This window comes from Malaya genurostris, chromosome 3, assembly GCF_030247185.1.
Source record: "Malaya genurostris strain Urasoe2022 chromosome 3, Malgen_1.1, whole genome shotgun sequence".
NCBI lineage: Eukaryota > Metazoa > Arthropoda > Insecta > Diptera > Culicidae > Malaya > Malaya genurostris.
Genome location: NC_080572.1, coordinates 27,184,216 through 27,206,830, shown reverse-complemented (window position 1 = coordinate 27,206,830; position 22,615 = coordinate 27,184,216). Strand labels below are relative to the sequence as shown.

Genomic DNA, 22,615 nt, shown 5'->3' with positions numbered 1-22,615 from the left:
ATCTTACTCACTTTTCTCATAGATGGTTTGACCGATTTCCACATTCAAATGAAAGGTCTCACGGTCCCATACGGAATTCCTGAATTTCATCCGGATCCGACTTTCGGTTCCGGAGTTATAGGGTAAAGTGTGTTCAATATTGTACACCGTCACTTAAACCGGCGGAACAAAAAACTGGTAAACTGGACTCAAACCCGTTATTCCCCGTTATTCAAATGAAAGGTCTTATGGTTCTACAAAAAATACTGCATATTTTCGGATACAACAAATATTTAAATTGTCGTTTAGAGTGTGATGGCTAAATTGTATAAAATCTTCAAAATGTGAATGAAAACTAGTAGAGTTTGTACGTCATGTTAGTTGGTGGCCGTACGCACCGACTTTGATTACACCGGTTCTCGAGTTCCGGTGCCGGAGGTACATATAATAGTAAACCCACTTCGTTTTCTTGAGGATGACCTACGCGTGCAAAGCACTGTTGCATTCTGTATGTTATACTAGTTAATGCACAAGCAATGGTTTCTTTCAAAAATCGAAGAGAAATTTTTTGAATAGAATACCACAATATTATACATGAGAAAGGCATCATTACACCACTAGGTGGATTAAAACACGGTTTTTTATTTTACTTTAGTGTTTGAATTGTATACTGTCACAATACCTCATCTGTATACGTAGGAATATGCTTACAAACAAACTGATGATTATATGATATTGGTAAGCTTTCGTTGAAAAAATTTCTTGCGTGTAATAAATAAACAAAGGTTATTTGAGAAATTGTGCAACTAATGCTAAGTAAAATCAGAAAAAATGATGCATAAAAAGCATTATTCGATAAACAATTGACTGTTGTACTATTACTAAGATGATTGGTTATACATACGTTTGAATTAACTATTCTGAGAATATTCTCCATAATGGCAACACTTTCTCCGTTTCCCACACTCTCTCATTAAAGCGTTTTTCGTTAAGCAGGAAAGCAAGTCAGTTCTTTTCAACTTCCGCAAGTTGGCTTGATAAATACGAAAAGATATAACTTCACCTTCCAAGAATGCTTCCGTGCACACGCACAATCGGTTTAACATCGCTTGCGAAAAGTTTGCAAACGACTCGCCATCAATAATATTTTCCAGCAATTGATTCATGTTAGTCTCTATTTTCCATAGTTATGGGCCAGTTTTCCCGTTTGGACCTGGTACTTGTCCAATTAACGTAGGCACTACTGTTGTTGTAGCTCAGTAGCATGAAAAGATTCCGTAACTGGAATTAAAAATTGGTTGTGAAAAACACCTAAACCTGTACAGAATAACAACTCGAGATACACTCGAATTTCTTATAACAAAAAGGGTAAGAGTTTTTTTTAATTCTTGAAACGAATGCCTAGACGTGATGATTTGAAGCCGAAATCGGAAACTGGATCTGGACTGTATGTGTATGAGTATTTGTGTTGGGCGAATAAAGGGGTGGCTTTAACGTAGCTGGATAGGTTGAATCCTTTGAGGATCGAAAAGGACAGTCTCATTTACTTTTGATTTTTCCTTCTTCTTGGCTAGGGTTATCTGGAAAGCTATTACTCATACGCACACGTCTGCCGGCTCGGTTTTGTGAATCTTGCGATGCATGACGCTTATGCCATCTATAAGGGTTGAAGAAGCTGATAGAGGATGAAGGAAAATCCTCTAGAGGGAGTTTCTTTTTGTTTACCAAAGCAACTTTTCCTTAACCCTTGTTAGTATCGAAAAGAAATAAAGGAGGAAATCGTTATCGATTTTCGGGATTCAGAAGCCATTCTTGGTTCAGATTTATGTGCTCATTGCCGGCCAAAATATGCCATTATGCTGCAAAATGTGTGTTAGAATTTACTGTCACATTGATGAAGAGCTAAATTTTATTCTGTTCAAATCTTTTAGTTTCAACCAATTTTACTGCAAAATTCAGTATTATCAGCACTATTCAATAAATGAATAAAAATCACAAGGATCATTCGTTTGAAAAACAATTCACATTCATACTCTAGATAAAACTTTCTAGGTATACAAACTAATAAAAATTTTCAATTTATGGATTGTCACAAAACTACATGATTGTACCTGTGTTTGCATGAATTTGATTTGAGAAATCATCTGAATAGAATTGGTCCCTGCCGTAAAAAATTGTCATATGTTTTGGCCTAGGTCAGATGTGAAAATTAGTGTTCATACTGTGCTGCCTGCTAACAGCACTTTGAAAACAAGGGTACGCGTGCCTGTCTTTCTAAATACTCCAAAAATAAATTCTATCCCGTCTAGAATGAAAATCCTTCCCGTTCGGTCTGTCTTCGGGATGCGTTCCAACCGTTGTTTTATTGCACCCAGTCGCCATGTCAGTGTAGATGAGAGGTAACAAAAAGCCGAAAAAAGATGCCTCGAGCAGTCTTTCCTCAATTCATTTTTTATTATGGAGATGCTTGGATTGGTAAAAAACGAACGAAACAGAAAAAACAGTAGTTATTGTTTGGTGGGGGAAATCTTCGAAACATGTTGGGAGTTGTTATTTTTTTTATGTTGGAACCTTGAGTTTTTTATGAACTGCAATCACGACCATTACACGGTAGCACGCGACACCGCAGGCGCAAAAAATGAACAGCCGTTTTTTACTTGAACCATTGCTGGAATTGGTACCTCTGACTCTAAGGGCAATAGACGATAGTTTTTCTTTCCAGTTCGGGGTTCACTTTAACAGTAGGAAAACCGAGGCAATTGCTTCCGAATGATTGGTTCCATTTGTCATGAAATGACTTGGGGTAAACTATGTGCAAAGGAATGATAGTTTTTGGCGGCCGCAAAAGTGAATGGTTTCATGATAAGCCATCATATTTTTGTTTTGCTAAGAGATAAGTATGTTATGAAACACGTCAAATCAAAAAGATCTTGTTATTTACAAACTGAGTACATTTCATGCAAAACAATTCATTGGAAATTGCTCTCGGCATCTTAGAGGTAAAGCAGTGTGCCTTATTAAATATACTGTTAAATAAAAAAAATCATTGGAAATTTTACCCATACCTTTTATCGTCTCTCTAAGTAGATTGTTGGCTTAGAATTGGCCAAATTACGAATTTTGTTAAAAATAAAACTCAATTCACCTGCACTGCTGACAGCATATTTTTCATCTTCGAAATTGTGTAATCAGGAGTTCTGTGTGATTTACTGAAAACAGATTTTCGAAAAGGGAGATTATATATATGCTGGCACTTTCTTCAAATCGTTGTAGCTAGCGTTGTAACATCGATTCCGCAAAAATCGGCTTCATCCGCAACAAACATGCTAACTATACTGCGTCCACAGTGATGCAACCTAACTGGTGCAAAACTTTAAATGCTTTAAAAGGTTAAAATTTGTGTTACAAAAGACCCGACTAAGTTTTTATCCGTGTTTTTCATTCCAAGTTTCTGTTCGGTTCTTGCAATAAAGATATTTTTTTATCTTTACATTGCAAAATCCGTTTCTACACTCAGTGTTTATATTCAGTTTTTCGGTCTAAAACAGGTTAAATGATCAAATGATTATGATTGACGAAAGCATGGAAAATGTTAGGATTCGTGATTGACTGTAGAATTGTTTGCCAAACGAGATTGTAAATTATAAATCCTAGTGTGAACTAATTTTTAAACCGATGTCATCGGGTTGGCGTGCTTTTATATTAAACCCATACAATTACAGCATGGGTGATATGGAATTCTCAAACATTGAGAACGTGAAATAAACAGTCTTTATCTAGCAAATAAACAAGACAGTTCATTTTGTCTAGCGGTCCGAAACATCACTTGTCGTACGCAAAATCTATGCTGTTATCCTTTTTTTATATTTAAACAGAAAAAGACACCATTTATTGAATATTACGTTCAGTTGGTGCTTATAGTGATCTAGTCTAAGTCTAGTTTAGAAAACGTTACGGTTGCTAGTTCTTTGATGTCAACTGGAAGTGCATTATATTTAGACCAACAAAAAAGATCCGTTTTTGACTTTTCGAACAACAAACAAGTGTTTTTCGTCCCGGGTTGGTGGTTCAATGCATAGGGCACTGGTCTTACAAGCCAGTTGCGGTATATTCGAGCCCCGACCCGGAAGAATTCGTATTGTCAGTAGGTTCGTAGCAGCAGCCATGCAATGATTCCGTGCACTTTGAATCGGCTGCGAAGTCTGTTGAATTTCCATCGAATAACTCGCACATTGTCTCGTAGGAGCTTTGATGTATTTAAATACACCAAAATTTTACAGTTTCGAGTTGATAGATACTACAACCATTATAATCGTGATGATTGTATAATCGAAGGGGAGAATGAATGCCTTCAATGTAAGTCTGTCTCCACATTCGATGCATCGACGGTGAGGATTTGCTTTTTCCCAAAATGGTAATTGTTATTTGAACGAAATTTTGAAGACCTGCCAGCGCTTGAATACCACCAGCAGAATCCTCATACATAATGGATTTCCTTGTTATTTCAAGTTGTGCTATAACAGAGGATACGCGGGATAGCGAGCGTTCTACAATAAAAAGCAGTGCAATACGAAGTGAGAAATACTCAATTGCCATTACGCACTGCTGGTCATCTTTTGAATAAATGGACTTTTGATCTTGAATTCGATGATTATCTGTTATTTATGATGAATATCAATGATAGACATGGTACATGAAAAGCTATTCGTTGGCAGTGTCAGGAGATTAAATCGTTAAATTTATGTATCTTTTTCTCAATTGTGATGAAAATTAAAAGAACATTAATAATTTGGAAGCCTTAGAACGTAATAAGTATGACATTGCAAAACACTGCAAGTGTCTGAAGCAACACAAACAAAAAATTGCTCATATAATTGTCTATGATATTACTGCTTAGAGATTCACAATCCGTTTTTTGTAGACCAAGTAATCTTCAGAATAATGTGGTGGTGAGTCAGCTAATAATATGCCTATTAGTACAATTACATCACCATGGAGCTCATTCCTTTCGTGGCCGTCGTATCTATCGGATGGCAGTTTGCATTAGAGCAGCTGTCCGTTAATCCATTCTAATCCGTTTCAAGGTCATTTAATATTAAATCTTTTGTATTCGCGTGCTTGTGCAGTAGATCAATACAGTATAAACAATAAATACCGTTAGACAGTGCCGGGTGTTATTGTGCTAAAACAATACGAACAGTGAACCGACGTTTAGTGTGGTGCCGCGAACGGGTGATGTGTGCTTATTAATTCTCAGAGTTCGTTGTAACCAACACTTGGCCTCAGCGTTTTGCTGCGGAGTATTATATTTTTTTTCCTTCGTGTCCTTTTGCCGTCCACTTATATTTTGACTCCCCCTATAATTTGCGCGGAATCTTAACCGCACTATGGCGAGTCTCTTAGATACTCCCCTGCCCCCGAGGATATAATGGAAACAGATTCTAAATCTGCTCCAAATAGTAAGACTCACCGGGTTAAATAGTATCCCGAAGAGCCTTACCCCTCGGTCGGCCTTTATGTGGTTTATTGCCGGACAAAAGAGAAGGATAAACCGTTTAATTTTTTTTTACAAATCTCTAAAGACTTGGAGTCAAAATATACAACGGTAAATTTTTATCTAAACAATTCGTCCTGATAAGCTCAGGGTCTCAGGGCTCGAAACGATCACTTTACGCGGGACTACCGCGTTTACATACCAGCTCGTGAAGTCGAGATAGACGGAGTGATCACGGATCCAAGTTTGACATGCGAGGACATTTTCAAACATGGGATCGGATGTTTTAAAGATCCCTTGCTTAAGAATGTCAAGATACTGGACTACAAATGTTTGCATTCAGTATCGATCGCCGCGGATGGGACAAAGTCTTATCGCCACTCGAACTCGTATCGGGTGACCTTCTCCGGCTCGGCTTTGCCGAAATTCGTTCTCCTGGACAGAGTTCGTCATCCTGTACGACTTTTCGTACCACGGGTCATGAATTGCACTAGTTGTCAACAAATAGGACACACAGCTTCTCATTGTGGAAGTCGGTCCCGCTGCTCGAAGTGCGGAGAGAGTCATGCGGATGGTGTTTGCGACAGAGACATTGAAAAGTGTCTTTACTGTGGGGCGACCCCGCATGACCTCACAGCATGTTCTGCGTATAAATTGCATGGAGATCATTTTAAATGATCTCTCAAGCAACGATCAAACCACTCGTTCGCAGATATGCTGAAAATCGCCACACCACCTGAACAGAACCCTTACACCTGGTTGTTTGCGGACGAGTGCGACTCTGACGATCCTCAATAAGGTACATCTTCTACTGTCAGTCGTAGTTTTAGGAAGAGGAGAAATATATCATCTCCTAAACTCCCTAGCAAGAGCTCGAAGATATCTCTTGAAGGCCCTCCAAAAGTAACAGCAGAAGGAAGTGTTGGTAAAAAAACAAAAAGACGAAGCCAAAAGCTCCCCTAGTACCGGAGACCTGAAATCTGAGAAAGAATATCCAACACTTCCGAGGACACAAAAAAAAAAACTCCGAAAGTCCCCAAGGAGCCAGAAAACACATCAAGTGCTGGACTTGTAAAATTCACTGACATTGTGGACTTTATATTTTCCGTCTTCAACATTTCTGACCCCCTAAAATGTATTTTGATGACTTTCCTACCAAAAGTTAAAATGTTTTTGATGAAGCTGACTACAAAATGGCCCCTCCTCTCAGCAATCGTTTCCTTCGATGGCTAATTTTTCGAACGAGGTTATGGATTTGATCACTGTTTTACAGTGGAACTGCAGAAGTATCATCCCGAAAATTGATCCTTTTAAATATCTAATAAAATAAATCTGAAATGTGACGCATTTGCATTGTGCGAAACTTGATTAACTTCTGATGTAACACTAAACTTCCACGATTTCAACATTATTCGCCTGGATCGAGATAATCCCTACGGAGAAGTACTTTTGGGGATCAAAAAGTGCTATTCTTTTTATCGAATTACCCTCCCCTCGATACCAGGTATCGAAGTTGTCGCATGTCATGTCACAATTAAAGGCAAGGACCTTTGTATTGCTTCCATCTTCATCCCCCCAAGAGCCTCGGTTGGGTGCCACTGGCTCAGCAGTATCATGCAACTTCTTCCCGCACCGACGTTAGTTTTAGAAGACTTTAACTCTCACGGTACGGGATGGACAACCCCATCCCGTATCATGATGATAACAGATCAGCTATGATCCATGATATTTGCGACAACTTCAATATGACAATCTTGAATACAGGAGAAATGACACGGATTCCCGCACCACCAACAAGACCAAGTGCGCTGGACTTATCCCTTTGCTCGACATCGCTACGGTTGGATTGCACGTGGAAGGTAATCCCTGATCCCCACGGTAGCGATCATCTGCCTATCGTAATTTCAATCGACAGCGAGTTAAGACCATCGGAAACAATCAATGTTTCGTATGACCTCAAACGAAATATTGATTGGAAATGCTACGTAATATCGATGTCTGGAAAACTAGAAACAACACAAGAACTTCCTCCGGAGGAAGAATATGCGTTTATGGCTGGCTTGATTCTCGACACTGCGATTCAAGCTCAGACGAAACGTGTACCCGGCGCGAATACTAACATCCGTCCTCCCAACCCGTGGTGGGACAAAGAGTGTTCATCACTGAACGCGGAAAGATCTTTAGCATTCAAAAATGGAACATCTGAGAATTATCGAAATTCTGCGGCGCTAGATAAGCAAATGAAGAACTTAGTTAAAGCAAAGAAACTAGGTTACTGGCGACGGTTTGTTGACGGATTAACAAAAGAAACATCGATGCGACGACGAATGCGCAGCCAAAACACAACGAACGAAAGCGAGGAATATTCTAATCGTTGGATATTCGATTTCGCTAGAAAAGTATGCCCCGATTCTGTTCCGGAACAGAAGATCTTCCGCGTCACGACATCGAATACAAACGAAACGCCGTTTTCAATGGTAGAGTTCTCACTTGCGCTCTTGTCGTGTAACAATAAAGACAGAAGTAAATTCAACTTGTGAGAGTTATCACCATTCAAAAACCTGGGAACCCAGCATCCGATCACAACTCGTATCGGCCGATTGCTATGCTTTCCTGTATCTGGAAGTTGTTCGAAAAAATGATTCTCTTCCGTCTAGACAATTGGGTCGAAACTAATGGCTTGCTTTCAGATATACAATTTGGTTTCCGCAGGGGCAAAGAAACGAACGATTGTCTTGCGTTGCTCTCAACAGAAATTCAAATGGCATTTGCTCGTAAAGAACAAATGGCATCAGTATTTCTAGACATCAAGGGGGCTTTTGATTCAGTTTCTATAATTAACCTATCTAAAAAGCTGCACCAGCATGATCTTTCGCCGGTTTTGAACACCTTTTTATATAATCTATTGTCCGAGAAACACATGCAATTCGTGCATGGTGATTTGTCGACGATTTAGCTACATGGGTCTTCCTCAGGGCTGCTTGAGCCCCCTTCTATACAATTCTTACGTACAAGATATCGATGAATATATCAACACTTCTTGCACGTTAAGACAACTTGCCGACGACAGCGTTGTGTGTATTGTAGGACCCAAAGCTATCGATCTCCAAGGACCATTACAAGATACTCTAGACAACTTGTCATCATGAGCTCTTCAAATGGGTATCGACTTCTCTATGGAGAAAACTGAGCTGGTAGTATTTTGAAGGAAGCGAGAACCAGCACAATTACAGCTTCAACCCCCCCCCCCCCTCTCCAAAGAACTTGGTATGGTAGATTTACTATTAACTGCAATATGCGGTCGCGCATTGTCGTGTAGTAAAATGAATTTGTCGAGTCTCTCTCTATTTTCCGTGATGCCGTAATGCTCGTAATAGATGACACCTTTCTGACTCCATCGAAGGGTGTTTTGAACCCATTTTTCATCACCAGTCAAAATACGACGAAAAAGGCTTATTTGTGTCTTATTAGTGTCTTTCAGTAACATATGCGCTTTTCATCTTTCATTTTGTAATCACGTCTTTTGAATTTTCTAAACTGGTATTCGCATATATTTATTAATGAATCCCGAAAATTTTTTTTTTGAAATCCCAGTCCCAAAAAGTTGAGATTTTAACATTAACATTCGACGAAATTTACGAAATTAGTGGTGATCCCAAAATAATCCCACACCTATATATATATATATATATATATATATATATATATATATATATATATATATATATATATATATATATATATATATATATATATATATATATATATATATATATATATATATATATATATATATATATATATATATATATATATATATATATATATATATATATATATATATATGTATATATATATATATATATATATATATATATATATATATATATATATATATATATATATATATATATATATATATATATATATATATATATATATATATGTATATATATAGAGCGGTAAAAACAACGCGTTCTGTCGGTTACGTCACCTATGCCATCATAAAGACACAGCCATTTGATTTTTGTACTTGATTTTGGACCGAGCGCCATTCAACCAGCTCTGGATGACAATATTATACAATGTACCTATTGTTCAAGGTTCATTCAAGCGAAGAGGTTGTGCTTCGATTATACTGGCTCGTGAGTTAACGGCTGATACTCTAAGATGAAGGTAGTTAAAACTGCTGGTGCTAATCGCAAAGGCAGTATTCGGGGAGTTTCTGTTCATATGCACAGAGGTGCGAGCGCATAGAAGTGACACACAGTGGTGCCATTGCATAAAGATGCAAAGACGAAGGGGTGCAAAGGCATAGAGTTGTTAAAGCAACCCAGTGCTGATCTACCAGATATCAGAATTTGTACGCTGCGTAGGATCGAAAGAAACGTCATATATCGCGAGGTGCTACACTGCAAACATCACATTTGATCGCCTCCAAGAGCAATATCACTGTAGCTGGGGCCAAGTGCTAGCAGCAAACCAAGTTCAGTGGTGACCACAACGACGGCAGAGCAACTGAGATAGCAGAAAACGACACCAAAAGACTGCCAATTGGAAATCGTTGGATGAGCTTCACGTTGTTCTTTACGACATAGAAACAGAGACAACAGAAACAAGGTAGATTTAATTTATTTTAATTTCTTATTTCTCTTATAACTGAAATTTTTTCTGTACATAAGTTTTCATTTTGATATTATTAATTTACCAAAAAAAAAACAGATAAGCTATTGGATGCTCTCATGGAAGATCATCCGAATCCGATTCCGAATACTAGTAAGATCTTAAATACTCCAAGGGCTAAAATGGTATCCAGAGAGTACCACTGGGCCAAATTAATTGCTGTTGAATATAGAGTTTACATTCCATCGAAGGAGGTGGGAATTGACGGTATTGTAACAGAAGCAAGTCTGACCGCCGATGATTTACTTAAAAATGGAATTGATCGTTTCAAAAACTCCATGCTTGAGGGAGTTAAGATACTCGAGTGCAATCAATTGTACTCAGCATCTATTGTTTATGGAAATAAGTTTTATTGTCTATATAAATTAAATTCGTCTTCCTGTTCGGCTTTTCGTACCGCATGTTATGGATTGCACGAACTGTAAAAAATTCGGGCATACAGCTACTTATTGTAGTAATAAGTCTAAATGTATCAAATATCAAGGGTCCTATAAGGATTATCTGCGATAAAGATATTCTCTGCGGAGAAAACAAAGCTGGTCGTCTTTTCAAGAAAGCGTGATCCCGCGCAGCTTCAGCTTCATATGATGGGAAAAATGATTCAACTGGTTTTGACTTTCAAATACTTCGGGGTGTGGTTTGATTCCAAATGCACGTGGGGAGGACACATTAGGTATCTGATAACAAAATGCAAACAAAGAGTAAATTTTCTTCGAACAATAACAGGATCTTGGTGGGGTGTTCATCCGGAAGATCTAATAAAATTGTATTAGACAACGATACTTTCATTGATGGAATATGGATGCGTTTGCTTTCGTTCCGCTGCAAACTTTCATATTATCAAACTTGAGCGAACTCATATTATCAAACTTGAGTATCGTTGTTTGTGAATTGCCTTAGGCTGCATGCATTCGACACGTACAATAAGTCTTGAAGTTCTGGTGGGAGTTCTTCCATTGAAGGATGGTTTTTGGGAGCTTTCATTGCGACTGCTAATAAGATGAGAGGTACTGAATCCCCTGGTTATTAATAACTTCGAAAGGCTAGTTGAGCTTCAATCTCAAACAAGATTCATGACAGTATATTTTAACCATATGTCACAGGAAATCGACCTGCAAGATATATTCCTATCAGTATCAGCCTCCTAAATGTCCCTGACTCAACGTTACTTTCCGACACTTCCATGCAGCTCGAAGTGCGTGGAATCCCGGAACACCTACGCTCGTTGGAAATCCCAAAAAAAAAATTACAAGTAAGTTCAGGCATATTGACTCTGAGAAAATATTTTACAAGGACGGATCGCGAATTGAAGTGGCTCGCCAAAGAACATTTTCCAGCTGGCAAGCTTCTTGGAATCGGTCGGTGGATGCCCTAAAATATCGACAAAGGCGTGGTTCAGGGGACTGGATGTGAGTAGGGACTTCATTCGTGTAATGTCCAGACTCATGTCCAATCACTACACGATAGATGCATATCTCCTTCGAATTGGACTTTCCGAGACTACTCATTGTGCTTGTGGAGAAGGTTATCGCGATATTGATCATGTCGTTTGGACATGCGTGGAGTATCGCGATGTCAGATCTCAACTAATAAATTCCTTGCGTACTCAAGGTAGACTATCCAGTGTCCCAGTTCGCGACATTCTTGGTTGTCGTGACCTTCCTTACATAAAACTTCTTTATCCTTTCATTAAGTCCATTGCAGTTCCAATTTAAATTTTATTTTATTTTAGACTCCTTTCTCTTCCATGAGTTCAACCAATATCCAGCTATCTTATCTGTAAATATAAAAATCCAGAGATCATTCGTTGTAATCGCAACACGTAAGAACGGATGGACGGATGTACATGATTCTTTTTATGTTTGAGCAGTTTTTACCCCCACCGGGTTCGTACATCAAAAAAATTAGGAAAACTTGCCGGAAAAGTGGGAAAAATTCATAAAGTTATTTTGTATGGACATCGACATATTCCGTTGAAAAAGTTGTCTATGATTGCTAGATTATCGATAGGTTTTTGGCGCATAACGACTTGGCCCACGAAAAAAAGAATACTAGATCGCTAAAAAATCCACTTTATTAGAGCTCTAAAATACGCGTGGTACTTTTTGGCAACTTGAACGTACAGAAAAATTTCTGAGAAAACTTTCTCGCTGCTTGGAAGCTGTACAAGTTTGTTCTGTTGCGTCTGGTAAACATTCAAGTATTAGTAATTTCTTAAAAACGGACTGTTCAGAATGCGTTGTATGCTGCTTAATCCATATCTTTTTTATGAACTTGGGCTAAATACAATTTGTAAATATATCCTACTCTACCGAAGGAACAACTCTAGAAGAGAAACTCTTCAACATTGTGTTAAGTTTATTAATACTGGTTAGTGTGTATTTTTATCGATTATCGGAAGCAAGAATCACATCTGGAAGAGAAAATGTGTATTATGTCGCAGCCATTAGAGAGGGGTCTCTGTTCAGTGCATTGACTGAAAGGATTACACTAAACTTTATTCGGATTTTTTTATCTTTTGACGAGTTTAGAACAGCGGAACTACCGAACATTCTCATTCAACTGATATATCAGCACAAATAATCATTTGTTGATAGCAGCACCTGAATTTACCGCTGTGATGAAATGTTATTTTTACAGAAAATATCAGCTACTGAAGTTTGAACAGCTGAGATCGGTAATCCAATTCAAGTGTGATGACATGACAACCTGTGCATTTGCTCAATTTTTGCTTAACAGAAGTATTTCACATTTTCACATTAATTTTTGGTAATATTTCTTTTTGAGCTAAAGCGACTGTGTGTCGAACACCGTTGATTGTAGGTTAAGCAATCAAAAAAATAATGGAGAGAAACGTCAACCACTTAGTTGTTTGACAATTTTGCAGTCCGAAAACATAAATTTGAACAAATAATTTTTGGGTGAGACGAATTTCGACAGGTCAGCTAGTATTGAATAAAAGTGATGAACTGATTCAAACAAACCTAAAATAGTTATAAGATCATGTACAAAATAAAAGTATTTTATTTAATGTAATTTATAACAGCAAATCGCTTGATAAAAACAGTGTTTAGATTTACTAATGAATACCAACATACTAATACAATATTCGAAATGCATTAGGTTTAAATAACTATGTGTTGTGGATGCCACAGCGAAGAAAAACTTATGTATTGCCTATGGAATAAACGTATTTATGGGAAAAAAATTGTTTAAGGTTTTGCAATGAAAAAGTTAGAAAGGTCCATTGAAATACAAATGATTTATGTAGCAATGAATTTAATTGAAAAGATGTGCCCTAATTTTTTATGAGGTCCATAGAAATTTCAAGTGGATAATGTTTTCGTGATCATTTCGAGCAGTGAAAAACCATCAACAATATACTTGACATGCACAGAAAGAAATAATGAAATTTACATGTGATGTAAATCAATAGTAACATGAGTTGAATCGAAATTTTGATTGAAAACCTTCATCGATGCAAAACTAAATTGAATTGTATTGAATTTTCAATAAATATAACTGTATCTTTCAATTAACGCTTATTTTGCGATTAAATTGTATTTAAACGAGCAGAATTGTAAAGTAATTTTATGTTTAATCACCTGCTCCAAATATGTGCATGAAAATAGATGTAAATTCACAAAATATTTTTATCTGTGTGTTTCATTGTTTGTTCTGTTTCACCAAATGAAATGTAAAAATCTCACCAACAGAAATTCTATAGCTTTGCATGGCTTCCCGAACAGTGCTAATGACTTTACAACAGTCGAACACAACTCTCACCAGCAAATTACGTTCCGGTTAGTACGTCGTCCCCTCGACCCACCGTTCTGATTTTGAACGACGACTTTGACGTCGATAATCACGCGGGAGATGAGAACCAATCGAATTGAATTTCCAATTTACATCGTTCAGTGTTTTCATTAATATGTTATTTGATCTGTGTACGTTTATTTTTTTGCTACTGGCTTCTCATTACGTGAGGGCAATCGTTTTTCGCTCTCTCATGGTGGCCAAAGAACGAAGGATGGCGTGATGGGAAAGAATTTGCAATTAAATTTTTCGTCCCTTTCGAGTCCCGGTCTGTCAAACCCGTATCCAAAGCAGAACTTTTTTGATGGCGAATGATTAACATATTTTCCTCCGACACGGCAAGAGGGACGAAAAATTAAAAGAATGTCACTGCATGCCTCTTGCACGGGTGGTATTGGGCCAAAATCTTCAGATGGCTACCATTGTCCTTTGAAAGCATTCTCCTTTAATTTTCGCAGGCTTAGTTAACATCATGGAGAATTGGTGTGAATTAGAATGCCGAAACATACGGGAAAAAATGTTGCGACATTTCAATGGTGAATGACGCTGTAACAATGACCCAAGATCGAGTGACAACTTACTTCTTATCCGTTGAAAGAGAACCGACTGAAAGTGCTGAAAATTTGAATGAGAAATGAAATTCTACTGGTTTTGGTGTTCAACCGGGAAATAGATTTAATGGAATAGACCACCTACCGGTGAAGGCTTGTGGTCGTGCATTTTTTTTTGTATGAACTAAGAGAATTTTTCATACGTGTCGCAAGCCTCTGTTTCGGTAGTTAGTGAGCGAGTGTTGAGAGCACCCTCAATTTTTCTTTTCAATCTAAATAGGTTTACGCCGGAGCTAATTGAACGAAATTTATTCTATCAAATAAATCGTTCGTTTTATAAACTTTATTAGGATAAATCTATAGGTTTGAATAACTGAAATTCAATAAAACTGCTGAATGCAATTCGATAGCAATATTAGTAATAATTTAAATTACTACTGAATTACTATCCGCTTCTTCGCAAAATAGTTTTGACTATTACTGCTGCAATATTTTGGATGGTCTTATTTCTAGTTTCAACAATCTAGTAAAGTAGTATAAGAGCAAATTCAGCAGCTGCAAGATTCATATGGGTGGTCTATAATGTAAATGAAACTGAAACAAACGTATCCCTAGCAATCCGTTTTAGTTCTATTTATTCGACCAGTTCTACTGTCAAATTTAAAACTGGTATACACTGCTGTTCTATTTTTTTCTATATTTGAAACACAGATAAAACGCTGCTGGGGCTGCCAGTTTATTTTGTTATAATTTCTAGATTTAAATTTTAAAACTGACATAAATTATGCATCTAGAACTAGAACACTCCTGAATATGCCCTAAAGTCCCTACTTGAGTCTATCGCCTCACTTCCCGACCAACACACCGTATTTAAATTATTTCTCTTCTTGATACTTGTTAGAAAATTTTGATATTTTAACTACTAACGGAACCAGACTTCTATCAGCACTTTCTACGAAAAAAAATTTTTTGTTAAAAACTTAAAAAAATTTTTGTTACGACTTGATGATCGGGGTTTTCATTACTAATTTGGTAATAACACTTTACTTTCAATATTACTGATCGAAAACAACTTAACGTCGTAGACTCAACATTTCTCACATCCAATTGGAATGACAGATTTTATATTTTTTCTCTTTGTATGCTGTCTACAGTGCCTCTTAATGGAATTGATTTCTGTATGGTTCAAAAGTTCTAGTCCGCGCACGTAGAGTGAAAAAATTGCATTCGCCCAAAACAAAAATTAGAAATAATTTCCTTTTTATAAGACAGCGGAAACGTTTACTTTTTTGCCTGATTGAAGCTATTTCCTATTATAAGTTCAAGTGTTTTTTACTTTGAGCTTTATCCGCGAATAAGTGGTGAAGTAGAAAAATGATTATGGATACCAAAAAAAATTTCAGGTTGACACAGGATTTTGATTTTATCAGGACAGAACAGTTATTTAAGAAGATACATAATCAAGAAACAATTGGGTGAGTCAAAAATTTTCTTATTTATTCTAATTTCTTCGTTTGACTTTCTACGCTCGCAATAGCGTTGTCCGTGTTCCAATTAGGATCCCTAGCGGCTGGCCAACAGTGACAATCGATGACAATGGAAATCAGAAACGTAGCAATAATTTAGCCGAAAACAATCACCATCAAGCAAAGAGCAATCTAAAATCGATACAGGGTACTTTCTTCATAATGCGCGCTGAATGATAGAAAGACGTTCGCACTCTTTGAGCTGTGGTATACAATTAATTTATTGTCAGGAAAAAACCAGCTGAAGGCTAGTAAAAAAAAACCTGAATCTTTTCGATTATTGTTTGATTTGTTTTTTATGTATAAGAAGTGTACTGTCAGTTTGTATGTATAAGTGTGTTACTGAATTTCACACTGAACTTCATATTGGAGTGAATCTGACGAGTGTGCGGTGTGTCATGCTGTGAATAATATTACATATCATTTAACAATAATTTTTTATAATGAATGTTTTCGTAATTAAGTATTCTGTTGTCCGTTGATGCTGTTCTTGGCGGAGATCGTATGATGATTTGATGCGTTAGTGACGTCGTACACGGAACATGCCGCCCCCTTTGAAATGTGTATTTCAATTACTTCTGGAACACTGCCTGTTAGTATAGTCTTTCCCCATGACTACCACAAAAGGTCAGTCGGGTACTCGCCGCGCGTTCCCACCGTTGCGACTGCCGCCAGGGACCAGCCGTTCACTCAGAGCAGTTTGGCTCCTCATGAGTTCCAGGTTCAGTTATCGAAGAAACCGTAGTCGTTTGTTTAAAAACAGCTGGACCGGAATCACTGATATCGTGAATTGTAGCGGTAGTAAGGTGTTGAGTGCATTCGGGAGCGGAAGGCTTACACTCGACCTGTGTGTCTGTGGGGGAATGGGAATCAAATTGTGGAAGCGGACACATTTTTCGAATCGAGCGGCGGTAGATTCTATTATCCCCCATCAACACGTCTGCAACTCGCACACAATTATCATCACCAGTTATCGTTTTCACGACTCGAGCAATCGGCCATTTAGTAGGAGGTTGATTTTCTTCTTGTAGTAGAACCATATCACCGACGGAGAGATTCGTATGAGGTCCTGGCCATTTTTGGATTTTTTGAAGCACGGGAAGATATTCAAGGTACCAACGGGACCAGAAAGATTGTAGGATTCGTTGCATTAATTGCCAGCGGGACAAACGGTTCATAGGAAGTGTACAAAGGTCTGGTTCAGGTAATGCCTGGAGTGGTGCACCGATAAGGAAATGACCAGGAGTAAGAGCTTCAAGGTCAGAAGGATCGTTTGAAAGAGGAGTGAGCGGTCTTGAATTTAGACACGCTTCTATTTGTGCCACCGTTGTGGACATTTCTTCTTGCGTGAGGAGTACGTCGAGAGTTACACGGTTTAAAATGTGCTTCGTAGACTTCACGCAGGCTTCCCATAACCCTCCGAATGAGGGCGAGCGTGGAGGAATGAAATGAAATGTAATCCCCAATCGCGTTGACTCTCCTGCTACGGTAAGCTTGTGTTGTTGAGATTGGAACAACCGTTGAAGCTCTTGAAGTTCTCTGTTGGCACCGATGAAGTTGGTAGCGTTGTCACAATAGATGTTCAATGGATACCCTCTTCTGGCACAAAAGCGTCTAAGTGCTGCGATGAAGGCTTCAGTGGTAAGGTTTAGAACCAGTTCTAAATGAGCAGCTTTTGTAACCATACAGACGAAAACACTAATGTATGCCTTGATGGGGTTCTGTTTGCGAGGAGGCTTGATAAAAACTGGTCCCAAGAAATCTACGCCAACATTAATGAAAGGACGAGTCGGTGTAACGCGAACTGCAGGAAGATCAGCCATTGCTTGTTGTGCAAATGTAGGTTTATTTCGAAAGCATGTGATACATTTATGAACCACAATACGAGACTTGTTACGACCATCGATAGGCCAATAGCGACGATGAACTGCTGCTAGTAGATGAGAAGGCCCAGAATGGAGTGTTTGTTCGTGGACATCTTGAAACAAAAGTTCTGTGAATGGATGATTTTTCGGCAGTAAAATTGGATGTTTTCGCTCAAACGGAATAGGAGCATTCTTGAGTCGGCCACCAACCCTGATGAGCTGCTCAGTATCCATTAATATTGGCTTGAAATAACGAAGCGATGAATTCCTTTCAATTGCAGTTTTTGTTCGTAGTCTATCGAAGTCCTTTCGGAACTCTGCAAGTTGAATTTGCCGAATAATTTGTGTTTCTGTGGAGCGAACTTCTGATGGTGCAATGAAACCCACGATGCGTTCAGGTTTTTTCAATCGGCAGTTTATCATAAAACGCCGGCAAAGCGCGAGAATCCTGAGTGCATTATATAACGAATCGTGGCCTGCTAGATATTCACGAATCCATGCGTCACCAAGAGAGGTACACAAGGCTGATATTATTGGAATCTTCCGTCGTTCAAGCTCATGATCCGTAGGAAGTTTTGATTTCCATGAAAACACTGACTCTGGCCATTTTGCATGAGATTTCACCAACCATTCGGGACCGTTCCACCAAAGTGCATTCTCGATTATAGATGCAGGTGTGAGACCACGTGAAATGTAGTCAGCGGGGTTATCTGCGGTCGGAATATGAAGCCAAGTGGCAGATTCAGTTAATTGCTGGATCTCTGCAACACGATTAGCCACAAAACAAGTCCAAGATGACGGCTGACCAGAAATCCAATAAAGAGTGATCGTCGAATCAGACCATAGATAAATCGGACATTGGATTTGTACACAATCGACGATCCTTTTTTGTAAGTTTGCAAGTAGTAACGCAGCGCATAACTCCAGTCGAGCGAGCGTTGGTCGGCGTTTTTCCAAGGGTGAAACTCTAGATTTAGCAGCTATTAACCGTGAACTCACCGCACCAGAACTTGTTAGTGTCCGAAAGTAAACGCAAGCACCATAGGCTCTCTGTGAAGCGTCAGCAAAACCATGTAATTCCACAGATTCTACCTTGTCGGTTAGTATGAAACGAGGAATCGCGAGATGTTTGAGCATTGGCAGTTGTCGAGCTATCTCTTTCCATTTATCATCCAAATCATTCGGCACAGGGTCGTCCCAGGCAAAATTGCGCTCCCAGAGACTTTGTATAAGTATCTTAGCAAGCAGTATAACGGGACAAATCAAACCCAATGGATCAAATAGACTACAAACGTGTGATAATATATTTCGTTTAGTCGACGAAGACACTTCAGGCCATTCTGGAATTTTGAAAAGAAATTCATCGGACTCTGGTTTCCATAGCAATCCGAGTGCCTTAACTGTAGCTGTGCGATCCAACTCTAAGATAGCTGATTTTTCTATGTGTTCGTCGGGAAATTGTGCCAATACTTCTGGACAATTTGAAGACCATTTACGAAGTTCAAAACCTGCCGAAGCCAACATCTTTGACGTTTCGTTTGATGCAGCTGCTGCTTCCTCTGGAGTATCAAAACCGAACATTAGGTCATCTACGTAGAAACCCTTCTTCACGACGGGCACTGCTAACGGAAAGTTAGTTGCTTCATCATCTGCCAGTTGCTGGAGACAACGTGTTGCTAAATACGGAGCTGTCGTTGTACCGTACGTAACGGTAGTGAGTTCATATGTGCGAATAGGCTCTGATGGTGAAGTTCGCCATAAAATTCTTTGCAGTGGCCAATCTTCCTTTGTAATCCAGATCTGACGATACATCTTTGCTATATCAGCTGTAACAACAATTGCCTTTGCACGGAAACGGAGAATCGTATGAATCATATCGTCTTGTACAGTAGGACCCTTTAACAACAAGTCGTTGAGACCAAAACCAGAAGTAGTTTTGCAGGAACCGTCGAATACTACTCGCAGCTTCGTAGTTGTGCTATCCGGCTTGAAAACAGCATGATGTGGTAAATAGAAGTGTTGCCCTGGTAAATTGTCGACTGGATCGACCAGCTTCATGTGACCCAATTCCAAGTATTCGGTCATGAATTGCGAATATTGTGCGTGAAATTCCGGATTGCTATTCAAACGGCGCTCAAGACAGTAAAAGCGACGTGTGACGATGGATAATGAGTGTCCCAGCTGACCAACTAGCTCGGTTTTCTTGGGTAATGATACAACATATCGTCCGTTATGATCTCTACGCGTTGAGGATACAAATTTTGCTTCGCACAACCTTTCCTCCATCGACCAAGAAGAATTAGATTGACACGCTTCGAGTTCCCAAAATCGACTAATGCGTTGCTCTAAGTCACGAAATGTGGACAAATGACTATGAACTTGAGGTTGTGCTCCAGTAATTCCATTCTGATGCAAACCAGATACAAGCCAACCAAAGACCGAATTTTGGAGCAACGGCTTATCATCACCGATCTTCATATGACCGTTTCGAATAAGTTCAAAAAACAACTGCGCTCCAATAACGATATCAATTGGACCCTTTGTAGCAAAAGAGGGATCTGCTAGACGAATATTGTCTGGAATGACCCAATCGCTCGAATCGACTGTCCATGATGGCAAATCATTGGTAACCTTCTCCATAACGATGAACTCCAGCGGAACACGAAAATTATTAAAGCGGGATGCCACGGTAGCCACGGTCGAACAGCTAGCCACAGCAGCAACATCACCACCAATTCCAGCTATCTCTGTGTTATTTGGTGTCTTACGCGTTTTCAAAAGTTGACGGAATCTTTCTGTCATAAGATTCGGTTGCGAAGCGCTATCTAGCAACACCCGAGCGAGAAACGAATTTCCCTTAGGATTAAACACTTTAACGACTGCAGTAGCAAGAAAAATTTGACTGCCGAAAGAATGGCCGAAACGAGACGTCGCCGAGTGTAATTTGTCGGCATCACACGTGAAGAACGAATGACTTCCAGACTTGGCCTGAACAACAACGTTTGAAATCGCAGGTCCAGTACCGGAAGAAGATGGAGAATCTGTGATCGGATTATGTAATAGCGTGTGATGTTTTGCCCCGCATTCTTTACACGTACCATACTTGCAATTGGCGAATGAATGCTTTCCAAAAAGACAATTGACGCAAAGCCCAGCCTTCGATACAATGGTTGATCGTTGGGCTAACGGTAAGTGCTTGAACTGTTCACAATAATATAGTCGGTGACCCTTTCCACAAAAGGCGCATACATCCTTGGGTTCAGAAGCGATTGCGGGTGTTGAATTTTGAATAAATGATCTTGAATCGTGCGTATTCCTATCTGCCTGTAGGCTTTCAAGTTCGATAACGTACTCCCGAAGAAAAGCAATTAGTTCATTATACGTCGGCATCCGTTTCTTCTCGGCAGCTCTCTGCCACTCACGAAATGTGGTCTGGTCCAGTCGCGACGAGACCATATAAACCAACAACGAACTCCATCCTGACACCTCTTCACCTAACTTCTCCAAAGTTCCCAAGTTATTTTCGAACTCACCTACCAGATAGCTCAATGCTCTAGGGCATTCCTTTTTTACCTTATCTACCTTGAACAGTGCTTCTATATGATTTCGTATTAGAATATTCGTGTTCTGGTATCTATCTGTAATGACTTTCAATGCAATCGAATAGTTGCCATCAGTAACTGATATCTTTTCCACTAACTTCAGCGCTTCACCCTTTAACGTTGACTTTAAATAGAAAAACTTCTGTACTTCCGAAAGATCGCAATTATTATGCACTAACGATACGAAACTGTCGTAGAATGAAAACCACTTTAGAATATCTCCGCTAAACTCCGGGAGCTTGATCTCTGGTAACTTGAACGAACGAATTGACTGCACTTGGGTCGGTTGTACATTTCCAGTTTCGCGTTTCGCGGAAACAGATGCTAGAAATGCCTTAAGCATAAAATAATCATTTTCGAAGGCGGCCAAGTCTTCTACAATGTTCAAACCTTCCATTGATTTTCCGTCAATGAGTACTTCTAAGATGCAGGAGCATTCACGAAAACGCTCATAAGTACTATCTAATGCCTCAATTCTAGCAAGCGCCTGCTCAACCTGTGTTTCAGGATCGAAAGATTGCTTGAAATCACGGAGCCTCGCGAGAAAATCACGAGATTGGCGATAAATCGCAAAATGCTTTTTAAACTCGCTTTCCTTTCCCATCGTCAACTGGAAACTGATTCAATATCGCGATTAACTTCTTCCGAAAATGTTCAAAATGGCGATGGTGTCCGAAAAGCCAATTCAGTTTGTGGTTTAAGGTTGTATAAACGGTAATAAATTGAAAAAGTTCACATCGGCATGCAAGGGTTAGTTAGCTGTTTATTTCTCATTGATTAGAAATGAAACGAAATGCGCTTACTCTTTGTTGCGAACGCTCACCCAGCTAACACTCGGGACGCTAAAGTTGTTCTCGTTGACCAAACCCGAAATCCCGCGATGGTCGAAACAGTGAATGCACGATGCTAAACTTGTTACCTTCTATCTCCAATGCCGTCAGATTAGAATTCGCTATAACGCTGAAAGATTGATACGAAGTTCTTTCCGCAATTATTGATTCGAATATCCGGTTCGAAGGACCATGTACGCTTGCAATAGCGTTGTCCGTGTTCCAATTAGGATCCCTAGCGGCTGGCCAACAGTGACAATCGATGACAA

General features: G+C 39.0%; 1 protein-coding gene across 1 annotated transcript in view; it reads right to left on the bottom strand.

Annotated features, from left to right (window-relative positions):
• LOC131439387 (uncharacterized) overlaps window positions 1-22,120 on the bottom strand; it is a 97,043-nt gene extending 74,923 nt beyond the window's left edge. The window contains exon 1 of the mRNA XM_058610325.1: window positions 19,007-22,120. Within this exon, the coding sequence (XP_058466308.1) occupies window positions 19,007-22,120 (3,114 nt within the window). The remainder of the gene's footprint in view (window positions 1-19,006) is intronic.
• Between the last annotated feature and the right edge of the window lie 495 nt (window positions 22,121-22,615).